This window comes from Leiobunum rupestre, chromosome 8, assembly GCF_980474605.1.
Source record: "Leiobunum rupestre chromosome 8, qqLeiRupe1.1.hap1, whole genome shotgun sequence".
Lineage (NCBI taxonomy): Eukaryota > Metazoa > Arthropoda > Arachnida > Opiliones > Sclerosomatidae > Leiobunum > Leiobunum rupestre.
Window position 1 is genome coordinate 18,323,664 of NC_143391.1, and position 20,078 is coordinate 18,343,741.

At 38.0% G+C, this 20,078-nt stretch overlaps 3 protein-coding genes across 5 annotated transcripts; all 3 read left to right on the forward strand.

Annotated features, from left to right (window-relative positions):
• Nucleotides 1-2,506: 2,506 nt before the first annotated feature.
• Nucleotides 2,507-9,460, forward strand: LOC149932574 (uncharacterized). Of its 3 annotated transcripts, none has more exons than XM_090155960.1 (17): nt 2,507-2,628; nt 2,906-2,995; nt 3,063-3,156; nt 3,222-3,355; nt 3,425-3,671; nt 3,731-3,891; nt 3,969-4,194; nt 4,268-4,404; nt 4,476-4,952; nt 5,026-5,196; nt 5,257-5,520; nt 5,597-5,683; nt 5,740-6,060; nt 6,118-6,346; nt 6,409-6,602; nt 6,873-6,959; nt 7,022-9,460. In XM_090155960.1, exons 2-17 carry the CDS (start codon nt 2,963-2,965, stop codon nt 7,163-7,165), a joined length of 3,006 nt encoding a protein of 1,001 aa, XP_090012086.1. In that variant the 5' UTR covers nt 2,507-2,628; nt 2,906-2,962; the 3' UTR covers nt 7,166-9,460. The 3 variants fall into 3 exon arrangements, with proteins under 3 accessions (XP_090012086.1, XP_090012084.1, XP_090012085.1); XM_090155958.1 differs by having other exon boundaries at nt 2,962-2,995; XM_090155959.1 differs by having other exon boundaries at nt 2,962-2,995; nt 6,409-6,590; nt 7,022-9,459.
• Nucleotides 9,461-11,978: 2,518 nt separating this feature from the next.
• Nucleotides 11,979-14,631, forward strand: BBS5 (Bardet-Biedl syndrome 5 protein). Its single transcript, XM_090155370.1, has 12 exons — nt 11,979-12,069; nt 12,148-12,230; nt 12,287-12,352; nt 12,420-12,469; nt 12,533-12,613; nt 13,264-13,310; nt 13,385-13,520; nt 13,588-13,683; nt 13,755-13,817; nt 13,879-14,013; nt 14,077-14,172; nt 14,236-14,631. Exons 1-12 carry the CDS (start codon nt 12,008-12,010, stop codon nt 14,365-14,367), a joined length of 1,047 nt encoding a protein of 348 aa, XP_090011496.1. The 5' UTR covers nt 11,979-12,007; the 3' UTR covers nt 14,368-14,631.
• A 519-nt stretch (nt 14,632-15,150) lies between these two features.
• Nucleotides 15,151-20,067, forward strand: LOC149932576 (succinyl-CoA:glutarate CoA-transferase). Its single transcript, XM_090157041.1, has 10 exons — nt 15,151-15,477; nt 15,727-15,793; nt 15,862-15,935; nt 15,998-16,083; nt 17,204-17,254; nt 17,336-17,456; nt 17,529-17,932; nt 18,000-18,200; nt 18,268-18,331; nt 19,560-20,067. The coding sequence occupies exons 1-10, from the start codon at nt 15,339-15,341 to the stop codon at nt 19,706-19,708; spliced, it is 1,356 nt and encodes a 451-aa protein (XP_090013167.1). The 5' UTR covers nt 15,151-15,338; the 3' UTR covers nt 19,709-20,067.
• Nucleotides 20,068-20,078: the final 11 nt, after the last annotated feature.

Below are 20,078 nucleotides of genomic sequence, written 5' to 3' on the forward strand. Positions count from 1 at the left end.
GGTTACTGGAGCCTGCAAGTATGACTGACCAAGGGAGATGGATAGCCAGGTCGGTACTCGCAAAAGCCAGATCTAGTGCACCATCAGGACCCTTAGTTGGGCGACGAGTCGACTCACCACTGTTGAGGAGGACCAGATTGTCGTGGTCTTCCAGCCAAGTCTGGACGAGGCGGCCCTGTGCGTCTGTCTTGTAGCTGCCCCAGAGAATGTTATGGGCATTGAAATCGCCTAAGATTAAGACGGGAGTGGTTACATCCCGAAGGAGAAGGTCGAAAAACGCCTTAGTGGCTTTACTATGAGTATCATAGATGTTAAAGAGGGTGAACCATCCAACGGAGGAGTGAATCTTCAAGGCTAGAGATTCCACACCAACACAGGCTGGAGAGGGTAGACGAACTACCGGAAGAGACTTGTCGACGAGAGTCGCAACACCACCACGAACCCCGGAAGGCGAAGGGCGAGGGACAACCCTGTCCACACGAAAGGGTTCATAACAGCCGAAATGAAGATTGACTGTAACCGTTGGAGAGATAAAAGTTTCTTGAAGCGCGATAATAGTGGGGTGTAAGTCACCGAGAAGGTCAATGAGATCCGGTAATCGAGAACGAACGCCGTTGACATGCCACTGGAGGACGCTAATAATCTCCAGTAGGATATGAAGTGAAGGCATCCTGAGTGGTAGTGCCCTGACCATGAGGGGGCAATTTGCTGTTGAAGTTGTCCACAAATCCAGCGGTAAGAGAAGCCGCAAGGGATTTCAAGACCGACCGTTTGTCCTGGGTGCCCTGGATCTTTTCGTAGGTTTCCACAACGGCGGCCACGATATGCGCCACCATCAGAGAAATATCAGCAGCCGAAAAAAGACCCAGGGCGCGGGCTTCTGTAGCGCTGGAGCGGACGCAGCCGACGGTGGTGGCCTGCGTGGGTTTTTACTCCTGTGGTGTGACACTACGTGGGTGTATGACTTTTGACGGACGATTGCTCGTGCCTCTCTGAAGGAGACATCCTCTGTGCTTCGGACTTGTAGTACTTTCTGCTCCCGTTTCAGAGAAGGACACTCTGAAGACTTAGAGCTGTGGGCGCCTTTACAGTTGACACAATATGCCGTCGCTTCACACCTCTGAGTAGGATCATAGACGTGATCCTTTCCGCATGTGGCGCAGATCTCGTGAGCCACCTGGGCTCTGCAATCTGAAGCAATGTGCCCGTAGTGCCGGCACTTGTAACACTGTAGTGGACGAGGGGTGTAATCTAGAACCCCAAAAGCCACGCCATACACGAAGATTTTCCTCGGAACGGATTCCTTGGGAAAGCCGATGAGAAACGTATTGGAACGGCCACCTAGACGGCGGACCGACTTCACCGCTTGCTGCCTGGAGTGTATGGCCTCCTCAATATCCGCTTTGTTAATGTCCGTCGGGACATGAATAATCCGCCGTAGAGCCACTTCCGATGCCGTCTGGGATCCCACCACTCCAAATTTGAAATCTCCGAAAGCGGTCGCTGATGTGATAGCCGCAGCCTGCTCCTCTGTTTTCGGAAAGACCAGCAGGTCCCCCTGTGGGAGGGGCTGAAAAGTGACCCCTTCACCGAAAGCACCAATGGTATACACGTGAAGTTGTTTTGTACCCAGGCTTGAGAATTTGTCACCTTCTAAAGACGGCTTCAGGCGGAGGGGGGGGGAGGGACCCCGGCGAAAGGGTTGCCCCGGGCACCGAAACGTTCTGGAATTCGCGGTGGGGGGGGGGGGGGGGGGCACGTAAATAGGAATGTTCCCCAACGCTCGGCGAACGCGAACGCTTGGCGCGGTTGATCGGCCGGCCGCGGCGATCCACGGTGATGTAGCCGGAAGAGTCATCTTCGGCCAACTCCATACCTTGAGAAACGCCGGCAAATTCCGAGGAAGAAGCCATAGTCCCAAAAGTGGGCGACTAAAACAGGACGGGGAAAGCTAAAAAACTAGGCAGGATAGGGACTGGGAAAGCTAAGACAAAAGAAGCTAGGCCGAAAAGGCTTAGAAAAAAAAAGAACTAGGGAAGGTAAAAGAAAGACGAAGACAAAAAAGACATGTCCTTCCGCACCAAAAATAACCCGCGCATGACCGCCGGATTCAATCTTTTGACGTTTAAAAACGGAAGAAAATTTGTTTCATAGATGGCGTATTAAGTGGAAAATTGAAAAGTACGCGTTTCCCCAAAAAATTCGTCGAAAATACGTTCTGTGATTGGAGGAAGTACGTTCCCGAAATCGCTGACATTTTCTCCCCTGATCTCAGATCTATGAGAACTCTCGTGAAGTTTTTAATTCCTGTATTTTAAAAAAGCAATTGGTCTACTTCTTTTTGCTACCTTCATATTTTGTCAAGCTTATTTAACTTTTTTTCATGGTTGGTTTTGTTTGGTTTGGTGTCTAAGGCTTCTGAGTGACACCATTCTATTTAAAAAAAATAATGTAATTCTGATTGTGATCATCATTTGTCATGAGTAAAAAGAAATTGGTTCTTGGAGCCAAGGTGGTGTAAGAACCATAATTATTTCAGATTGCATTGTTATATAAATTATTTAATACATTTTACAAGTGTAAACATTTAAAATCTATGGAAAACTAAATGTCCACAACTAAAAAACAGTGAGCCAATTTTTATTTACATTTCATACGGGAGTTACCATTATCAAGTTTAATCGGCTACTCCTTAAACTAGGGTCATTGCAAAAATACACCATGACAAAAATGCAAGACGTAAATTTGGGCCGCTATGTTAGTTAATAAGCATTAAACATTTATTTAAGTCAATTTTCTATGGGCTCTTTACCTATTTTGGTCATTGCGAATTTATAATAAATGGTGGGTTCCTACCTTGGGCCTTTGGGGTTAATGACAAATATAAACATAATGTGACAGCCAGGCTTACTGTACCTAGTCTAACTGTCACGTCTCAGTGTGAACATTCTATTAATTCAGAATGGATGATGAATTTCTGACTGAGGATGCAAAGGTGAAAAATTATAATAAATACATTTTATTTCAATATTAACAGTTTTTATATAAAACTTTGCGCTTAGGAAGAGGATTTGTTTGATGATTTAGATAATGCCGCTGAGGAAGAGCTGCTTCATTTCAGTGAGGCAGAAGATGATTTCTTGGAGGAAGCTCAAGGTATAACTTGATATACATTTAATTAAATGTTTAAAATTTTGCAATAATTTTTAACTTTCTTTCAGATGATCAAATTGAGTACGTTGATGAAGAAGGTAACCCAATAGAACTTCAGGATGGAGAACAAGTAGAACTAGTCGAGTCGGAAGACGTTATTGAATTGGGAACTCGAATAAATACTTCCGATTTTTTGTCGCAAGTATGTTAACTTTATTTGTCATATCATTAGATTTTGCATACAATCTAGAGTGATTTTTTACGCTTTTAGTCCGAAACTGAAGAAAATAATAAGACTGAGACAAGTGATTTTACAAATTCTGGAACGAGTTGTAACGATCATGGCATGTTGGATGATTCCATAAATATTAACCCTTTGAATGTTTTTGATGAGGCTGAGGAAGATGATGATGAAGATGATGAAGAGGAGCAAAGAAATCGCTTTAGAACCGAGAGGCGTAATATTGTGACAATTAATTCTAGCAAAAGAAGTACCCGTGACATCCCTGATAGTTTAGGTAAATGTAAACTTAACTTTTGCATTTGGCCATGTTTTTTACTATTTTAGCTTGTGTAGATTCTGTTGTCTTAGAAGAAGAGGAAGTTAAAGCAGCAGAATTTATGAATAGGCAAAAAGACAGAAAAAGAGGTAACTGGAGAATGAACCAAAGGGGAGTTATTTCTGGGATTCAAAGACTTTCAAATAATAAACCGCCTTCATTAAGCGTAATGCCACAGGTATTAGGTTTTCGCCTCTTTAATAATTTTTAAGTATTTGCATTTTAAAATGTTTCAGCTGTTACAAAATCTTTCAGCCTCAGAGTAGACCAAAAGACCAAGTAGGGGTGGTTCATGGAGCTACTCGCCTTCCACCACCCCAAAATTTCCAACAACAGGATATTAACACCATCCTGGAAAACCAAAATTTATCAAGTCAATCTAATACAGCACCACCCACACCGCTCACTCCCAGGAAAATTTTGATAAATCCCCACTTCCGTGGCCCTAGACCATCTCCCCCTCAAAGTTCACCCCAACAAAGTAATTATCAATATAATAATTTCAATAATTTTATTTTTAAGAGAAACTATAGTAATATTCTTTAATCCATCAGTCAGATCTTATGAAAGTCAACAACCAGTTGAAGTTTCTACTCAATCAGATGTTGGACGTACCAGTTTCCCACCTAGTCAAATTCCTCCTCAACAATATGAACAATCTTACAATCAAGACCAAAACTATAGACATTACGTTAGTTTTTACTATTAAAGGCATTTGTATATAAATTTGATGATAGGTAATTTTCCTTTTTTTCCCCGCAGGATGCTCCCGCTCATGAATATCACCATCACCTACCACCTGCTTCATCCCAACCTCCACCTCTTCCCCAGCCATATCATCATCACGACCACCATCAACCTCATCATCCATTTCATCATGCAAATTTCAACCATCATGTTTCACCACCACATCCTAGGATACCTCACCCGCATTTGCAAAGACCCCAACATTCTACTGCTAGTTCCTTTCACCACCATCATCCTCCCAATCATCAAGATTCGTGGAATCATCCTCCTCCTCCTCCCCATCAACAACCAATTCATCACATGGGCCTCCCCCCTCCTTCCAATCAACATATGCCAAATCCCACTCATCCACCTACATATGAGCATCAATATAGAGGCCCAGCACCGCCTCATCATCATCAAGACCCTCCTTTTGGTCATCATCCCACCCCACCTCCGCATCGTTTTCAAGATCCTCATCATTTTTCGAATGTTCCGCAGTTTCCAGCGCCAGTATGTTCTTTCACTTTTCTTAATGTGATGACTCCAATCGCATTTTTTACAAATGAATAATTTTGCGTATTAGCCCCATCCTCAACATCATTTTCGCCTTCAACATACGGGTATGCCTCGTAATACTGAATTCAACTATCGACCTCCTCCATTGCCCAGACTGGAACATCAAGATCCTCCACCTACCAATTTTAATAATTATCACCAAACCTACGAGAATTACCCCATTGATAACTATACCCAAGTAATATTTTGCTACTTTGTTTCCTTTTCAGGTTATTTTAAATTCTTTATTGTATTTCAGCCAAGAGAAAACCAAACAAATTTGTACAAAAGTTTTGACAATCATGAGTGGGGAAAATCAAGCTATTCTAATGCTCCAATACCTCAAAATCATCAGATTGTACCTACTCAACATGCAACATTTCACGGACAAACATCTAGAGGTCTGAAGCGGGGCTTTGTACAGAGAAGACCAATTAATAAAAGGCCGTTAAATGTAAATGAGCAAACGCCCTTTATAGTTGCAACGTCACCCAAACAACCAAGAACAGAACTTCGCACTCTGGTTAATATTGACAATTTTATATATCATCTATTTAAATCTAGTTTATGCATATTTTTATATTTATGTATTTTTAAAGTCAAAAAATATTAAAGAAGTCCCAATTACCGAAACCCTACCAAAACCACTGCCTCCTGGAAAAGAAGTATTACCCCCAGAAGATGAGGTATTATTTTATGAGAATTTCATTTTCTTCATTTAATTTTACCTGGTGTTAAATAGGATGCGGAAACGAAGGAGTTGAGGCTTAAACTCCAGGAACAGAAGCGAATTCGAGAAGAAAATCTTAGAAAAAAAGAAGAGCGAAGAAGGCAAATGGCAGCTCAACGCTTGAAAGAATTAAAGGACAGAGTTAATCGAGATCAAAATGCTCAAAGTACTTCAAACACAGTTGCTGATGCAACAGTACCCAAAAAAACAGTTCCAAAAACTACGCAAATGGTACCGAAAAATCCCATTCAGAGTACGCAAGCATCTCCCAATATTATTGTCAAGAAAAAAGTTGTAGTTGTGCGACGAGCCAGTCAGCCGGGCAAACAGCAGGTAAATTTGCGTTTATAGATTGGATTTCATTCTTATGAATAATTAATGGTATTTTAGGTGTTAGTCTCAAACCAAAACGTTATGAGAGGAAGAGGACGGGCTCAAACGAAACAATTCTTTCCCAGAACAATCCAAAATTTTACGGGTGGCCCTCGTTTTCCCATTCCAAATTTAAATCCAGCCACGGGAGCTTCTTTTAGAGCCCCTACTCATGTTGTAAGAAATCCAGTTACTTTGATTAAAAATACAAATGTTAGACAGACAAATCCACGAGTTATTCAAAGTGGTAAGTTTGTACCCAAAAATGTTCTAATTAATTTTATTCATCTTTGCTTTAACTTGTAACAGGGAATCCACGTCTAAAAATGCTTGGAAAGGGACCCCCAGTTAAGCTACCACCAAATAGACAAGTTATTGTTGGCACTAGTCCCCCGAAACAGCAACTGGATAATAGTAGTAATAGAAGAGTTCAGTTGCCAGAAGCTGAAACTCACTCTAGCAACAGAATTGTCAGACCACCTCAAAGCCAAGTGAGTTCATGGGTTGGTACCACTTTACGCAACATTATTCTGCCATGGTGAAATTTTCGTTAGTACATCCTTATGTATAGATTTTGTTAGTGCTATATGGTAAAACAAACTCTTAAGTTTTACAAACTTTTCATTTAGCTCAGCATTTTTATGTACTAATGTTCAAGTTCTGTATCATTATTCAATATAGCTTATTATGTAAATAAATAAATTACGCTTAAACCTAAAACCATGGTTTTATTAGTACGCAAAATATTAAATTTTTAGTTTTTTTTATAATAGGAGCGTTCTGTCTTGATAAATAATCTATCCGCAACTACAACTGAAAACCAACTAAGACAGTTAACTCAAGGCATTGGCGCAGTGGAGGTACGAGTTTTTTACAAGCTGTTGCTTTTCCACTTGTTAAAAAAAATAAATTACTTCTCCAGATGATTAAACTGTTAAAAGATGGTAAAGCTTATGTCACTTTCAAGCAAGCCCAACATGCCACTCAATTTCAAAAGAAATATCAAAGACACATGCTTGATTTGTCAATGATTCAAGTTTCTATGGTTTCACCTCAAGTGTCTTGAGTTCCTGTTATAGATTGGGTTGAAGAGGCGTAAGTTTTTACCTTTGATGAAGTTTTGGGGATGGAGGAGGAAAGCGGGACAGTACCCTACCTTGGTTCTTGACTATGATAGAAAAGACTCGCGCTTCAAACACTGGCGTTCAAGTTCACCTAGATCTCTTATAATTTTTCTCTCTTACATATCTGTTCATGTTAATGGTGACTACTCATTATAGCAAGCTATAAATATATTTGTCTAATATAAAAAAAAATTAGTATTCCACAGCTTTTAAATGAGAGGTTTCTTAGTTTTTTAATTTTTCTAGTGATTTTTACATTGATTTAATTTAAAGCAATTTTTAGTTCCAGTAGAACGTCGTTGATTTAACATTAATCCCCAAAACTTATTTTTTCTGCTTATAAATCAAGCAATTGTTTGGTGATTTGAAGAGTTATAAAGTCATGACCTAAAGCTCGTTATGCTCAAACCAAAATTTGTCTGCTGGGGTTCACTCTATTAAGTTTTAATTAACTATTAAATTTAAAAATGTCCAAATTACTTTAAGTACTAGGGGAGAGGAAAATTAATTTTAATAAAAAAAAAATCACTGGAACTAGAACTAAGGAAGGGAAGCGCCAAAGTACTCTTCATTGGCTTTTGAAGTTTTTAACATAATTAAAATAGTTTTGTGTTTAGTTCTTAAATACTCATAAATTTTTTCATAATTCGAACTTTGGCTTTTTAATATCATTAATTTTTAATCTAGTGAATGTTTCACTATTTTTTACAAAATGAATTGTTTTAAGAGGGGTAAAAGAGATTATTTATTAAATCTCTGTACAATTAACTTTTCTAGTTTTTATTTTTCTGGAAGTGAAATATTTTTTACGAAACTTTTAGAAACGCCATTATAAAGCTGTGGGATATTTAACATTTCGCTTTTCTTAATTATAATCTACATATTGTCTCCATGTAAAATATTAGTGCTAAAATTAAATATATAAGGTATACCTTATAAAGGTAAAACTACTCAAAATGAACTAGTTTTTGGGGTGGAAATACATTGAATCTCAATTAAAAGAAGTGGCTTTTTATTGTGTAGACAAAACTGGGTAATATAATGTTAGCCTTATATTTCATTTTACAATGGTACATTTCAATGTCAAAAGTTAATTGAAATTTGCTTTTTACAATATTGAAGGGTACATAAAATTATAGAATACCTATTTTACCACTATAGAAATATTTAACGTGTATTGTGTAATCTTTTATTTTTGGTGTTGAAAGAATTGATGACAATTCTAGATATTTGTGTAATTTAACATTTTCCCCCACTTTCCCCCAAAATTAATCTAATTACGAATCTCTAAAAGCTTAACTCTTGAGTAATTTATGATAGTGAACAAATGTTCAATAAACTGACATATATAATATGAAATTTTACATTCGCTTTATTTAATCAAGATAGCATAGTACTCAAGAGTTGTGGTTTAGAAATTCTATACTTAAATAATATTTTATTAATGCTCAAAGTAATTTGTTGTTCGACATTTTATTGAATATAGCTTTTTTTGCATATTTATTATCGTTTGATAGCCAAAACTAAGGTAATTTAAAAGGCAATTAATTGAGATGACTTATTGTTGGTGAATATTAATTAAGTGGAGTTTGTTATTATTGAATATAAATCAAGTGTGGACACAAATGTGCCCCAGTTTTCACAGATAATTTGTTTGTTTGTCTGGCAATCAATGAGATTGATGTTGTGCCAAAGAAACCAAGAAGGAAAACTTTAAGCGGCCAAGGATTTAGAGTGTAGTGAAACATGTGTGGGTAAAAAGATGCCCAAATCTAAGTGTCATTATTTAATAGAGTTAAATAATTGGGAATTTGATGAAGTAAATTAGATCATAGGGGCCTATATGGAGGTGTCCAGGTCCCGTGCGGTCTAAATACATACCGCAAATTATAAATATGCAAAACTTGCTAGCCTAATTAATTCAAAAAATGATACAATTTATGTTTTGATCATTGAAACATTATAAAATAATATCCTATAGTCTCCAGCTAGCTTAGAAACTGTAATTGGTCAACTTAGTCAAGGAATATGAGTTTAGTATAATTGCTGATGAAGTTGGCCTTTTAACAGTTTCAAAATTATCTGTAGCGCTTCTGGTATCACTTTCTCTTATTTTAACATTTTGTGACAAGCGCTATCCTTAAGCATGCTAGAAAGAACATTATGTTTCTAAAAACCCTTACCATTCATCAATCAAATGCAGTTTTTCTGACTACCAATTTTTTTGCAGCTCAAATTATAGTGACACATTTTAACGTTAACTGAACTTCATTTTTTAGCCCGTCAATTTCTTATATTAAGAAATTCTTTAGTTTATACTTTTGAAAGCTACTCATTAATACACTTGTTTATTTCTCGTTAAGCTTTTATATTTCAGGAAGGAGAGTAATCAATTAGTAGAGTTTAGAGAATTGAATAGTATTAATATACCATAAGTAATATAGATATAGCTATGACACGATATCAGTCAGTTAGGAAGTTTCTGATGACCATAAATACAAGCGAAAATGCTTTTAGGTGTCAAATTGTTAAATTACCTTCAGAAACGACACTTTAAAATGGTGAATTTTATGTTAGGACTCAATAATTCATCGTTATTTTACTAATGTAAGAGTTATTGTTTACCTAGGAAAGTTTTTCAATGTTCAATAAGCCCGTAAAAAGGTTGACGAGGATATTTTGCCGACATGTTTACCTGGCAGTTCCCGGGCCGTGCAGAAACATTTCAGGCCCCGGGGAAAATTATGTCATCGCGGACCCTTCTAACTGAAATTTTCAATGGGGGAAGATGCTGGTGAAGGCAAGGATCCTTGGTGAAGGGCAAGCCGATGGGCTCCTAAAAGCCGGGCTTCTGGGAATTTCCTCTGCCCCCCCCCCCGCCCCCCTGCATGACCCTGGGCAGATCCAACACGTTCCAAAGACTAGTAACAATGTTGTCAGTCTTTATCGACGTTATGATTTATGTTGTCATTGGCGAAACAGACTGTATTTAAAAATAACGTTGGGAGAATAAGACGTGTCATACGTAGTTCTATGTTACTTACGCTATATTACTTATTACTAAATCAGAAATTCACCCCCATGTTCTAACAATGTATAGGAAAGGTCATTATGATGCTACTTATTTAGGAACTAATTATAAAATTGAAGGGTATCCCTGATCAAGGGAGTCATCTATTTCTTGTTGTTATTTATACAAAATAGTTTGTACACATTATGAATGGTCCAGTATAATCGCAAAGCAAACCCAATTAGTCAAGGTTTAATCTTAAAGACATTTATTTTGTGATTTACTCTTTGGACTTCAAAATATCAACAGACTTGGGGTTACAAAAATTAATGTCAGATGTTAAAACTAATTTCTGATATTAATTAAGGAAATAAATCAGTGACACGCCGTTAGTGGTTGAAATGATAAAATAGGGCCTGTACATGTACGCAAAAAACGTAGTTGGAGTACAAATAATTCGTAAATGAAAATATAGTAAAAATAAATATTTAAGGGTAATTTAATTAATTTTAAAACTTTTTAACGCGAAAACGTTTCTCCTAACCGAATTAACAAATATATGTAATAGAGACTGGCAGCATGACGTAGATAATACGTCACCAATGCTTTTTCCAATTGAAAAAAAAACCTACCTAGCATGGCGGCCATAGCCAAAGGTACGGCGTGACGTCACGCTGGCAAGTCCCCATTAAAAACTACTGGTCTAGGACAAAGTTCGTCTATCCTAATTTATAATCTTAATAGCTTACAGCTAAGAATTGGATTTGTCATTTTTAGTGGTTTTTGTTCTATGATGTAGTTGTTTTTTCTTAAAACAGTTCTGCTGTCTGCTTGAAATTTAGTTTTAAACTGAACTTCTAATACTGTATATATTGATGAAGGACGGGAATGAGGCATAGATGTTAATAGGGACTTGGCAGTGCTACGTCACAGTTTTTTCTTCAATAGTTTTTATCGTGGGGAGAAAATATGACCACAATGGCGGCCATGGCCAAAGGCTAAAGCTACGGAGTGCCAAGTCTCTATTATAGGATGGGTTATTATAGTTCAGTCTGTTGAATTTTTGAAGGGTTTTTAGTGTCTAATAAGACGAATAATGTAAGTATTTAGTCGATTCGGTGGGGTGGGGGGGGGGGGGGAGAGATTAGCAGGCCTATAATGTTTTGAAACCCCTCACTATGTCCTACAGCCACCAGAGGTAAGTATTTGCGCGTAAACCCCGTTCAACAGCCGAAACTGGTACACTTTAAAGTAGACAATGTAAACGTGGATCCTTTGATTTTTTTGGTACAAGTGACGATTTACAAATGAGAAACAGATTAACCATTTTACACTTATATCATACGTAACATAATAAAATTTACAATTTTCAACTTTCGCGTGTAAATTTACTGTGATATTTACATACAGTTCTGAGAAAAAACTGAAAAATGCCTGTGATATTTTTATGATCAAGATCTACTCGTTAATAACTAAAATAAGTAAAAATGCGTAAAAACTTGTATAGCTTTTTCGAATCATTTTGGTCTTATGAAATGTATACATTTGTTAAGCAATGTATTTTATTGTTATTTATTGAAATAAACATTTGTTAACTTTTTTTACAAACATTCATTTTATCAATGTATTTATTTCGTTGCCGTAGCAACCGCGTTTCCCAAAACAAAGATGGCGATCGTATAAACTTCGCGTTTTATTTTCAGTTATCCCCGGATTGCCTCTCTATACGTCGGGTTTAATTTTTTTTAAATAAAGTGTAGAATTGAAAATAAATATGTCAACTAAATTAGAACCTCTCTGGCAAGACAAAGAAATTAGATTCGATCCTCCGCTTTCGTTCGTATTTGCATTTTAATCGTAATACTTCATGTAATCGCGAAATGCGGTTCTACATCCGTTTGTTTATATTCGCAGAAATTTGAAACTTAAAACTGGTGAAACATTAATTGATAGGCTAGATTCCGTCGAAGATACGAAGGGAAATAATGGAGATAAAGGTAAAATAAATTGAGTGGTTTATTTGCGATTATTATTTAAATACTCATTATTTTAGGCAAATTCTTTATCACAAATCTGCGCCTCATGTGGCAATCTCAAACCAAACCACGCGTTAGTTTATGTGAGATTTATTGAAAAATGATCCCCGAAGTTTTAACTGACGCTAATGTTTTTAATTCGTTGCTTAGCCGTTGGTTTGAATTGCATTACTAGTATATCTACAAGAACAGTACATTCCGTAAGATCTTTTTACGTCTTAATTATATAAATTTGTAAAGTCTCGCATTTCAATCGTTTACAGAAACTCAGGGGCTTAACGGAAGCCTTATATCTACTGACCAAAGCTAATCATACCAGATTCGAATTCATATTTACAAATTTGGTATGTTAAATTTAATCTTTTAGACCTGTTGCTTGGCTAGGTAAACTCAGTGACGTACTAAAGGGTGTTTGAAAAAATTTGGCCCGGATTTACCACGTGGTACCAGATACGACCAATCATAACTGGTTAAATTCAAACGCCGGTGTGTTCCTTTAACCAGGGTTCGGACGAAAATTTCTGATATAAAATCCCTGACTTTTCCAGGATATCCCTGACCAATTTTTGCCAATATCCCTGACCTTTTTGGTTATATTTTTGGATATTTTTTGATTATTTTAGGTCAAAATTTCTTTGTTAATGCTGGGTTCGGTTGACTAACTAAAATCCCTGACTTATTCCTGACTTATCCCTGACTTTCTACGAATTTATTTAAGTCCCTGACTTATCCCTGACATTTTCCCTCAATTTTACATATCCCTGACTTATCCAGGTTATCCAGGATATCCAGGTTCTGTACGAACCCTGCTTTAACTAATTTCAGCAGCCCTAGGCTTGACTTTTTAAGGGCTCCTGATCTTGTTTTAGCGTCGTCTCGGGTCTTCCGTACTCGTAGGCTTAAGTAAACTCATTTGTTTTTTACCAGTTTCCGGGGGACTGGTCTTTGACAGTGTATTTAGATTTCAGCATAAAAAGCAAATTTGCCTTTACAGATTCCGGGCAATCCTAGACTAATAACATCGGTGATTAGCGTTTACAAGTAGGTCTAAATACGTTATTTTCTTAATCAGCTGGACGATCAAAATTTGCATAATTTGTTAAACTCATTTGTAGAGCGTACAACTCGAGCCGACTCTATCGCGATTTAAAACTCAGGGGTGCTATTGTTCAAAACCGACTCTTAAAGGTTTTACCCCAGGAGCAAATTTATAGTAAAATCAACGGAGTTTGGAATCTTTCTAGCGACCAGGTTGGTCGCATTTCGTTAAATACATGATTATAATTAACATCTCTGAATATAATCTCCAAATTTCTAGGGAAATCTCGGTACCTTTTTCATTACTAACGTTCGTTTAGTATGGCACGCTAATATGAACGAACTTTTCAACATTAGCTTACCTTACGTCCAAATTGTAAGGACAGTTTTTCATTACTTAAATGACTGCGTTTTTGTATTCAAAATTTGTTTTCGCGTCTATTAAAGGTTAGCATCAAAATTAGGGAATCGAAATTCGGTACGGCTCTCGTAGTGGAAACTTCCGAAAATGTAATCTTTAAGATATGTTTATTTCCGATTGGTGACTCCTGATCTCTCTCTTTGTCTTTAGAGTGGCGGTTTTATTTTGGGGTTCAAAATAGATCCCCAGGATAAACTACAGGAGACGTACAAAGAATTGTCGAGCCTCTTCAAAGTGCACAGCGTCAACCCCGTTTTCGGAGTCGAATTCTATATCGAAAACAAAGTAAAAATCTCCACCCTCCGTTACTGGGTGATATTCTTATACAAAAATATTTCACATTATTAGCAAACGGTGACCTTTAACCCCGAAGTAACTCCCATTACAAAAGTGGAAGAGGACGTGGAGATAGTTCAAACGGATGACCATTGCGACGCCATATCGGTATGAACCCGAGCCAAAAAACCCATGGAAAATTATCACTTATTTCAACGTGATTTCTTGCAGACTTATTTCGCGGACGGAGGTCACACCCAAGACCGACTTCCGGTTTACAACGAAGAGTTGGGATTGGCCATTGAAAGAATAAAAGAAGGATACACGTTATCCAGCCTATGGGATGTCCTACCTCAGAACTAATAACTTTTCTTTTGGAGAACGTTAACCGGTACTTCCGCGTCGAAGTGGGTTGCTATTTCCTAGAGTCTAGACCTCTTTCCTTCTCCACCACCGCGGATTAATTCGTGCCTGAAATGCACCCCTCTTCTACCTCCGCCTTTCTTTCGAGGCCAATGGCTTCCGCGAGACCTTCAAAAACATCTTAAAAATTGTTTATCGTCATATGTTCTAAATTAGATAAAAAGGCAAATCGTCTATTTCAAAATAAAACTTTTAAAGACGACAGTAGCGTTTCGTTATCTTGTAAAAAAAACTATTATTAACCCGTATATGTATATTGAACCTAAGAAATGCGTCTGTAAAACTTTTACCAGTTTAAAATACGTTAATTTAACAAGTTGTACTTGAAATTTGAAAAACACTATCTTCAAGGCTTCTCACTCGTCAGAGCGAAAAAACTCATAAGGTTGATTCCGGATTGTTTACTTTAACGCAGTGGCGTAGGCAAGGGGTGGGGGGTGGTTTCCGTGTCAAAACCGTTCGCCTTGGAAGTAGGTTTGACTGTACTATATTTATCGAGGCCCACTGAAGCTTTACATAGTCTGAGCCCTCTCCCCCCTTGTCTCCGACACTGCTTCTGTGACAAAGCTCCGATCAGTATCTATTCCATCGAGATATTGGCAACCTTCCCCCTTTGGACAAAATTCCCTAAAACGGGTGATACGCTTCCCCCGTAACCATATTCAGCCGCGCAGAAAAAAAGCGGGAAACTTTTCAGCCAATGTCAAAAAAAAACTCTTAGATTAGAGGTTATTGTGAAGAGAAAGAGATAAATGCCGAATCGTTGGTTCGGAGACTTTAGGCATTGCCCGTAGCTCACTCCTCCTTCGCGGATTATTGTAACAGCGCGATTTCGTTTATTTGGCTTTTTCGCCCTCCCAGCGCACCAGCGTTATAATCCTCTGATTATATTTTGTCGAGAGGGAGAAAAAATGGCGAACAGTACTCGTAGGCCTCTTCTGTCTTTCAAAAAAATCGCCGAAATCCGCGGTCGCTCCGAAAGTTTCCTTTTGGCGACGCGAAAAACGGCCAATTATTTATCCACGAGATGGGCTTCGTCCCGAGAAACAGGTATGTGTTTTTTTGTCGACGAAAAGGACCACTTTTTTTAAAAAGGATATATAACCTCTTGTCGCTATGGAGTCGCGTTTAATAAAGTGCCTATCACGTGATTTCCGTTACGTTGTTGTAGTATGAAAACTACGATAATAGTAGTAGATTTTTCTCTTTGCGTCGACTTAATAGCGAAAACGGAAAATCGCGCGCGAAATTTAAATTTGACTTTTTATATACTCGATATTACGTTTTGTTTTGGGTAAGTGGGGGAGGACAAGGTAACCGAAGGACCCGGGCCGTTAAGCGGAATTCGGATTTTGGATTTGACAAGGTTTGTTTACCGTTTTCAAACTTCAAAATTAATCCCCGTTTTTAACTTTGATTCGATTTTAAACGCAGAATATTAGCAGGGCCATTTTGCACTATGATTTTGGGCGATTTGGGAGCGGAAGTGATCAAAGTTGAAAAACCCGGTAAAGGTTCATTTTCTGGAATAATGGTGAATTACATTACGTCGTTTTGTCGTTTACGGCAGGTTTGGGCGATGAAACCCGCCAATGGGGTCCTCCTTTCAAAGGAAGGGAAAGCTGCTATTTCTTATCCGTCAACAGGAACAAGAAAGTGCGTATTCGTTGAAACGATATCGATTAACGACGTTACGATTGTTCGCTTAATCATTATTATTACTATCATAAGTAACATAAGAGTACCAAGCATGACACAAAACGATTAAAGATAGTGTGTTATAAGACAGGAAATTCGGCATTCCCAAAAATTACTGCCAGGTCAGTTTGATGACAATTAATACTAAGAAAAACGCGTTCAAGTCTCAAATTCCGTAATACCTATTTATAGAAATTAAGTTGTTTTTTATTCTTATATTCCGATTCAGTAATTCAACATTAAAGCCGCAAAGTTCTGGAAATCATTTGTCACTTCTTAATGAGGTTCTTGAAAAGATTTTAGATAAAAGGGGGAGCTGCGCAACTTAAGGGGACATCATCCTTTGCTTTTACATGCCAATATCGATAGGGGCCACGAGAGAGATGTCTTGCGCGGCTTACACAAACTAAAAGGCAGATTCACTCCCCTAATGTTGTGCAGCGCCCCCTTTTATCTAAAATAATTTCAAGAACCTCATTATTTATATGTTCATCGAAACAGACTGTCATTAAAAAAATTACCTTGGAAGAATAGGAAGTGTCATACCTATGTATTATTATGTTACCCGGAAACTATACACGCGTACACTTGGAATGTCTAAGGATCCATTGGAGACTTGCCCCGAAAGCGGCTCGAGAAACGGCCGGGGCTTAAACTGCGTTGAATGCGAGGATCGAATGTAAGGACGTAGCGCATTTTTTCTTATTCATTGACTGGCTGTCGTCGTTGCGGGAAGAGAATAAAGGACACTCACTCTGAAAATAAACTTACCATAAAATGAATTTAAGGAACCCCAATTAGCTCTCACTGAATATCTTGTAGAATTCACGAAATTGCTCTAGTTCCACTGTTCCACGTAAATTAAATTACGTATTTGGATGGTTTAAAAAGAGCGAAGAAGATGAGTGACGAGGCTTAATGTCGACTATGAGCCGAGTTTAGCTTAGCACTTCGCGAGCGTAAACCACACCCGTTTCTATGAGAATCAACAGGGTCACCATAGTCTTCTTTAGACATTTCAAGTGTATTCTTGTATAGTTTCCTGATGATACTTATGTTATTATTATATTACGAAAAGAGCGTCATGATTGACTTCAAAAAACCCGAGGGTAAACGAATCATACAAAAGGTATATGAATTATATTCGTTGGCTAGGAATTTGATAGAAACTAAACTATTTCGATTTACATGATATGTTGCCTGACTTCAGTTGGTGGCCAAAAGCGACATCTTGGTGGAGAACTACATTCCAGGAACACTAAACGAGGCTGGTCTGGGCTACAAAGCGCTCTCAAAAATAAATCCCAGATTAATTCAGTGTTCAATTACTGGTAAGGGTGCAAAAAAATCCGATATTAAGCAAACGCTTCTCGCTCAAAATAGTCTTTAACCCGTTTCCATAGGTTTCGGGCAAACGGGCCCCTACCAGAAACGCGCTGGATATGACGTTATAGCCGCTTCCGTCGGCGGTTTGATGCACATAACCGGGCCCGAGCAAGGGGAACCCTGCAAGATCGGAGTGGCTATGACGGATTTGGCCACGGGCCTGTACGCGCACGGAGCTATCATGGCCGCCTTGTTACAAAGGCAGGCGACTGGCCTGGGTCAGAAAATCAGCTGCGATTTACTCTCGACGCAAGTGTCTTTGTTGGTGAACTTGGCGTCGAATTATCTGAACGCCGGGAAAGAGGCGAAACGGTGGGGCACGGCCCACGAGAGTATCGTGCCGTATCAGGCCTACAAAACCGCCGATGGTTATATCACAGTCGCCGCTGGTACCGACAATAATTTTGTTACTCTTTGCAAAGTAAGAATCGAGATAATCGCCAGTTTAGTTAGTGAACTCACTGATCTTTAAAAAAAATGCTCGATAGCTACTCGACATGGAGCATTTGATTGAGAATAGTGATTACCGCACGAACCAAGATAGAGTTGCCCACCGTGTTCCTTTGATCGCTGAAATCAGCAATCGATTCCGACAGAAACCTACCGCTCACTGGCTGTCGATCTTCGAAGGGAGCGGAATTCCCTACGGCCCCATCAACTCCATGCAAGAGGTTTTCGCCGATCCGCAAGTGCGTTTTCTTCCTTCTTATTACGCTCATCTGATTTTGGGTATTTTTAATTTTTTTTCCTCTTCAGGTATTACATAATAAAATGGTTGTGGAAATGAACCATCCATTCAACGGACCCGTCAAAGTTACTGGTTTGTGGACAGTTTAATTAAAAATATTCTAATTTCCATCCCCTCACAAATTAGAAGTTGGGCTTCTCCCTGAACGCCGGTGTTCCGCTATTTGAACACTTATACAGGCTTTTTTGCCTATTTTAACGAAAATTGCCCAAATTTAGAATTGTAATTGTTGAGAGACCATAGTCTATGGAGAGACAGAGCCGTTATTTAGACATTTAGTAATTGTTGAGAGACAGACTCGTATTTTAGACATTTAGTAATTGTTGAGAGACAGACTCGTATTTTAGACATTTAGTAATTGTTGAGAGACAGACTCGTATTTTAGACATTTAGTAATTGTTGAGAGACAGACTCGTATTTTAGACATTTAGTAATTGATGAGAGACAGACTCGTATTTTAGACATTTAGTAATTGATGAGAGACAGACTCGTATTTTAGACATTTAGTAATTGATGAGAGACAGACTCGTATTTTAGACATTTAGTAATTGATGAGAGACAGACTCGTATTTTAGACATTTAGTAATTGATGAGAGACAGACTCGTATTTTAGACATTTAGTAATTGTTGAGAGACAGACTCGTATTTTAGACATTTAGTAATTGTTGAGAGACAGACTCGTATTTTAGACATTTAGTAATTGATGAGAGACAGACTCGTATTTTAGACATTTAGTAATTGTTGAGAGACAGACTCGTATTTTAGACATTTAGTAATTGCTGAGAGACAGACTCGTATTTTAGACATTTAGTAATTGTTGAGAGACAGACTCGTATTTTAGACATTTAGTAATTGTTGAGAGACAGACTCGTATTTTAGACATTTAGTAATTGTTGAGAGACAGACTCGTATTTTAGACATTTAGTAATTGATGAGAGACAGACTCGTATTTTAGACATTTAGTAATTGTTGAGAGACAGACTCGTATTTTAGACATTTAGTAATTGTTGAGAGACAGACTCGTATTTTAGACATTAAGTAATTGTTGAGAGACAGACTCGTATTTTAGACATTTAGTAATTGTTGAGAGACAGACTCGTATTTTAGACATTTAGTAATTGTTGAGAGACAGACTCGTATTTTAGACATTTAGCTCGTAAAAGTTTAAATTAATACTTATTATATCTGAATATACGAATTTATATTATGTTTTACTGAACAAAAAAGATATTGAAGCTTTGATTTAAGTATGACTCGAAGCTATACTACAATACAATCTTGTTTTATCCCCCATTTTTAGGGCCCGCGGTTGGCTTTAGCCGGGGCAGTAACGTTCCTCGTCTTCCACCCCCCAATTTGGGTGAACACACCCGAGAGGTCTTGACTGAAGTCCTTGGCATGTCCGACGAAATTATCGATCAGTTGAAAGAGACCAATATCATCGCTTAGTGATGTTCACTACGATTTAAGAAAAGGACTCTTTTAAACGTACCAATAACACGATGATTCTCTATGCCAATAATTTTACGAGGAATCTACTCATTCCTTCATACTATTTCGAAACACTAAACGTTAAAGCATCTGTAAATATAGATTATTTGATACTATATTTTGTATTAGTATAATGAGAAAGTGATTGTGTAAAGTGGTTCCGCCCTTTTTCCTACTAGGACTCCGCTATACACGTTTATGCCGAGTTCAACATAAACAGAGCTTTTTACGCCTTTGACTCTAGTCAAACCAGTCAAAATATTTTTCGATGCCACAAGTGCCATAATTGTAATAAAAATCAAAAGCTATTGAAATAATTTGACTCCTA

What these genes read in the sequence shown, in the direction of transcription:
- LOC149932574 (XM_090155958.1), top strand. Translation starts at nt 2,609, where the DNA reads ATGTCCACAACTAAAAAACA. An exon ending in TCAAAGTTCACCCCAACAAA is followed by an intron (nt 4,195 to 4,267) that starts GTAATTATCAAT and finishes TTAATCCATCAG; the next exon opens with TCAGATCTTATGAAAGTCAA. An exon ending in CCATTGATAACTATACCCAA is followed by an intron (nt 5,197 to 5,256) that starts GTAATATTTTGC and finishes ATTGTATTTCAG; the next exon opens with CCAAGAGAAAACCAAACAAA.
- BBS5 (XM_090155370.1), top strand. Translation starts at nt 12,008, where the DNA reads ATGTCAACTAAATTAGAACCTCTCTGGCAAGACAAAGAAATTAGATTC. An exon ending in CAAACCACGCGTTAGTTTAT is followed by an intron (nt 12,353 to 12,419) that starts GTGAGATTTATT and finishes TTCGTTGCTTAG; the next exon opens with CCGTTGGTTTGAATTGCATT. An exon ending in AATTCATATTTACAAATTTG is followed by an intron (nt 12,614 to 13,263) that starts GTATGTTAAATT and finishes TTGCCTTTACAG; the next exon opens with ATTCCGGGCAATCCTAGACT.
- LOC149932576 (XM_090157041.1), top strand. Translation starts at nt 15,339, where the DNA reads ATGGCGAACAGTACTCGTAGGCCTCTTCTGTCTTTCAAAAAAATCGCC. An exon ending in GATCAAAGTTGAAAAACCCG is followed by an intron (nt 15,936 to 15,997) that starts GTAAAGGTTCAT and finishes CGTTTACGGCAG; the next exon opens with GTTTGGGCGATGAAACCCGC. An exon ending in GTAAACGAATCATACAAAAG is followed by an intron (nt 17,255 to 17,335) that starts GTATATGAATTA and finishes GCCTGACTTCAG; the next exon opens with TTGGTGGCCAAAAGCGACAT.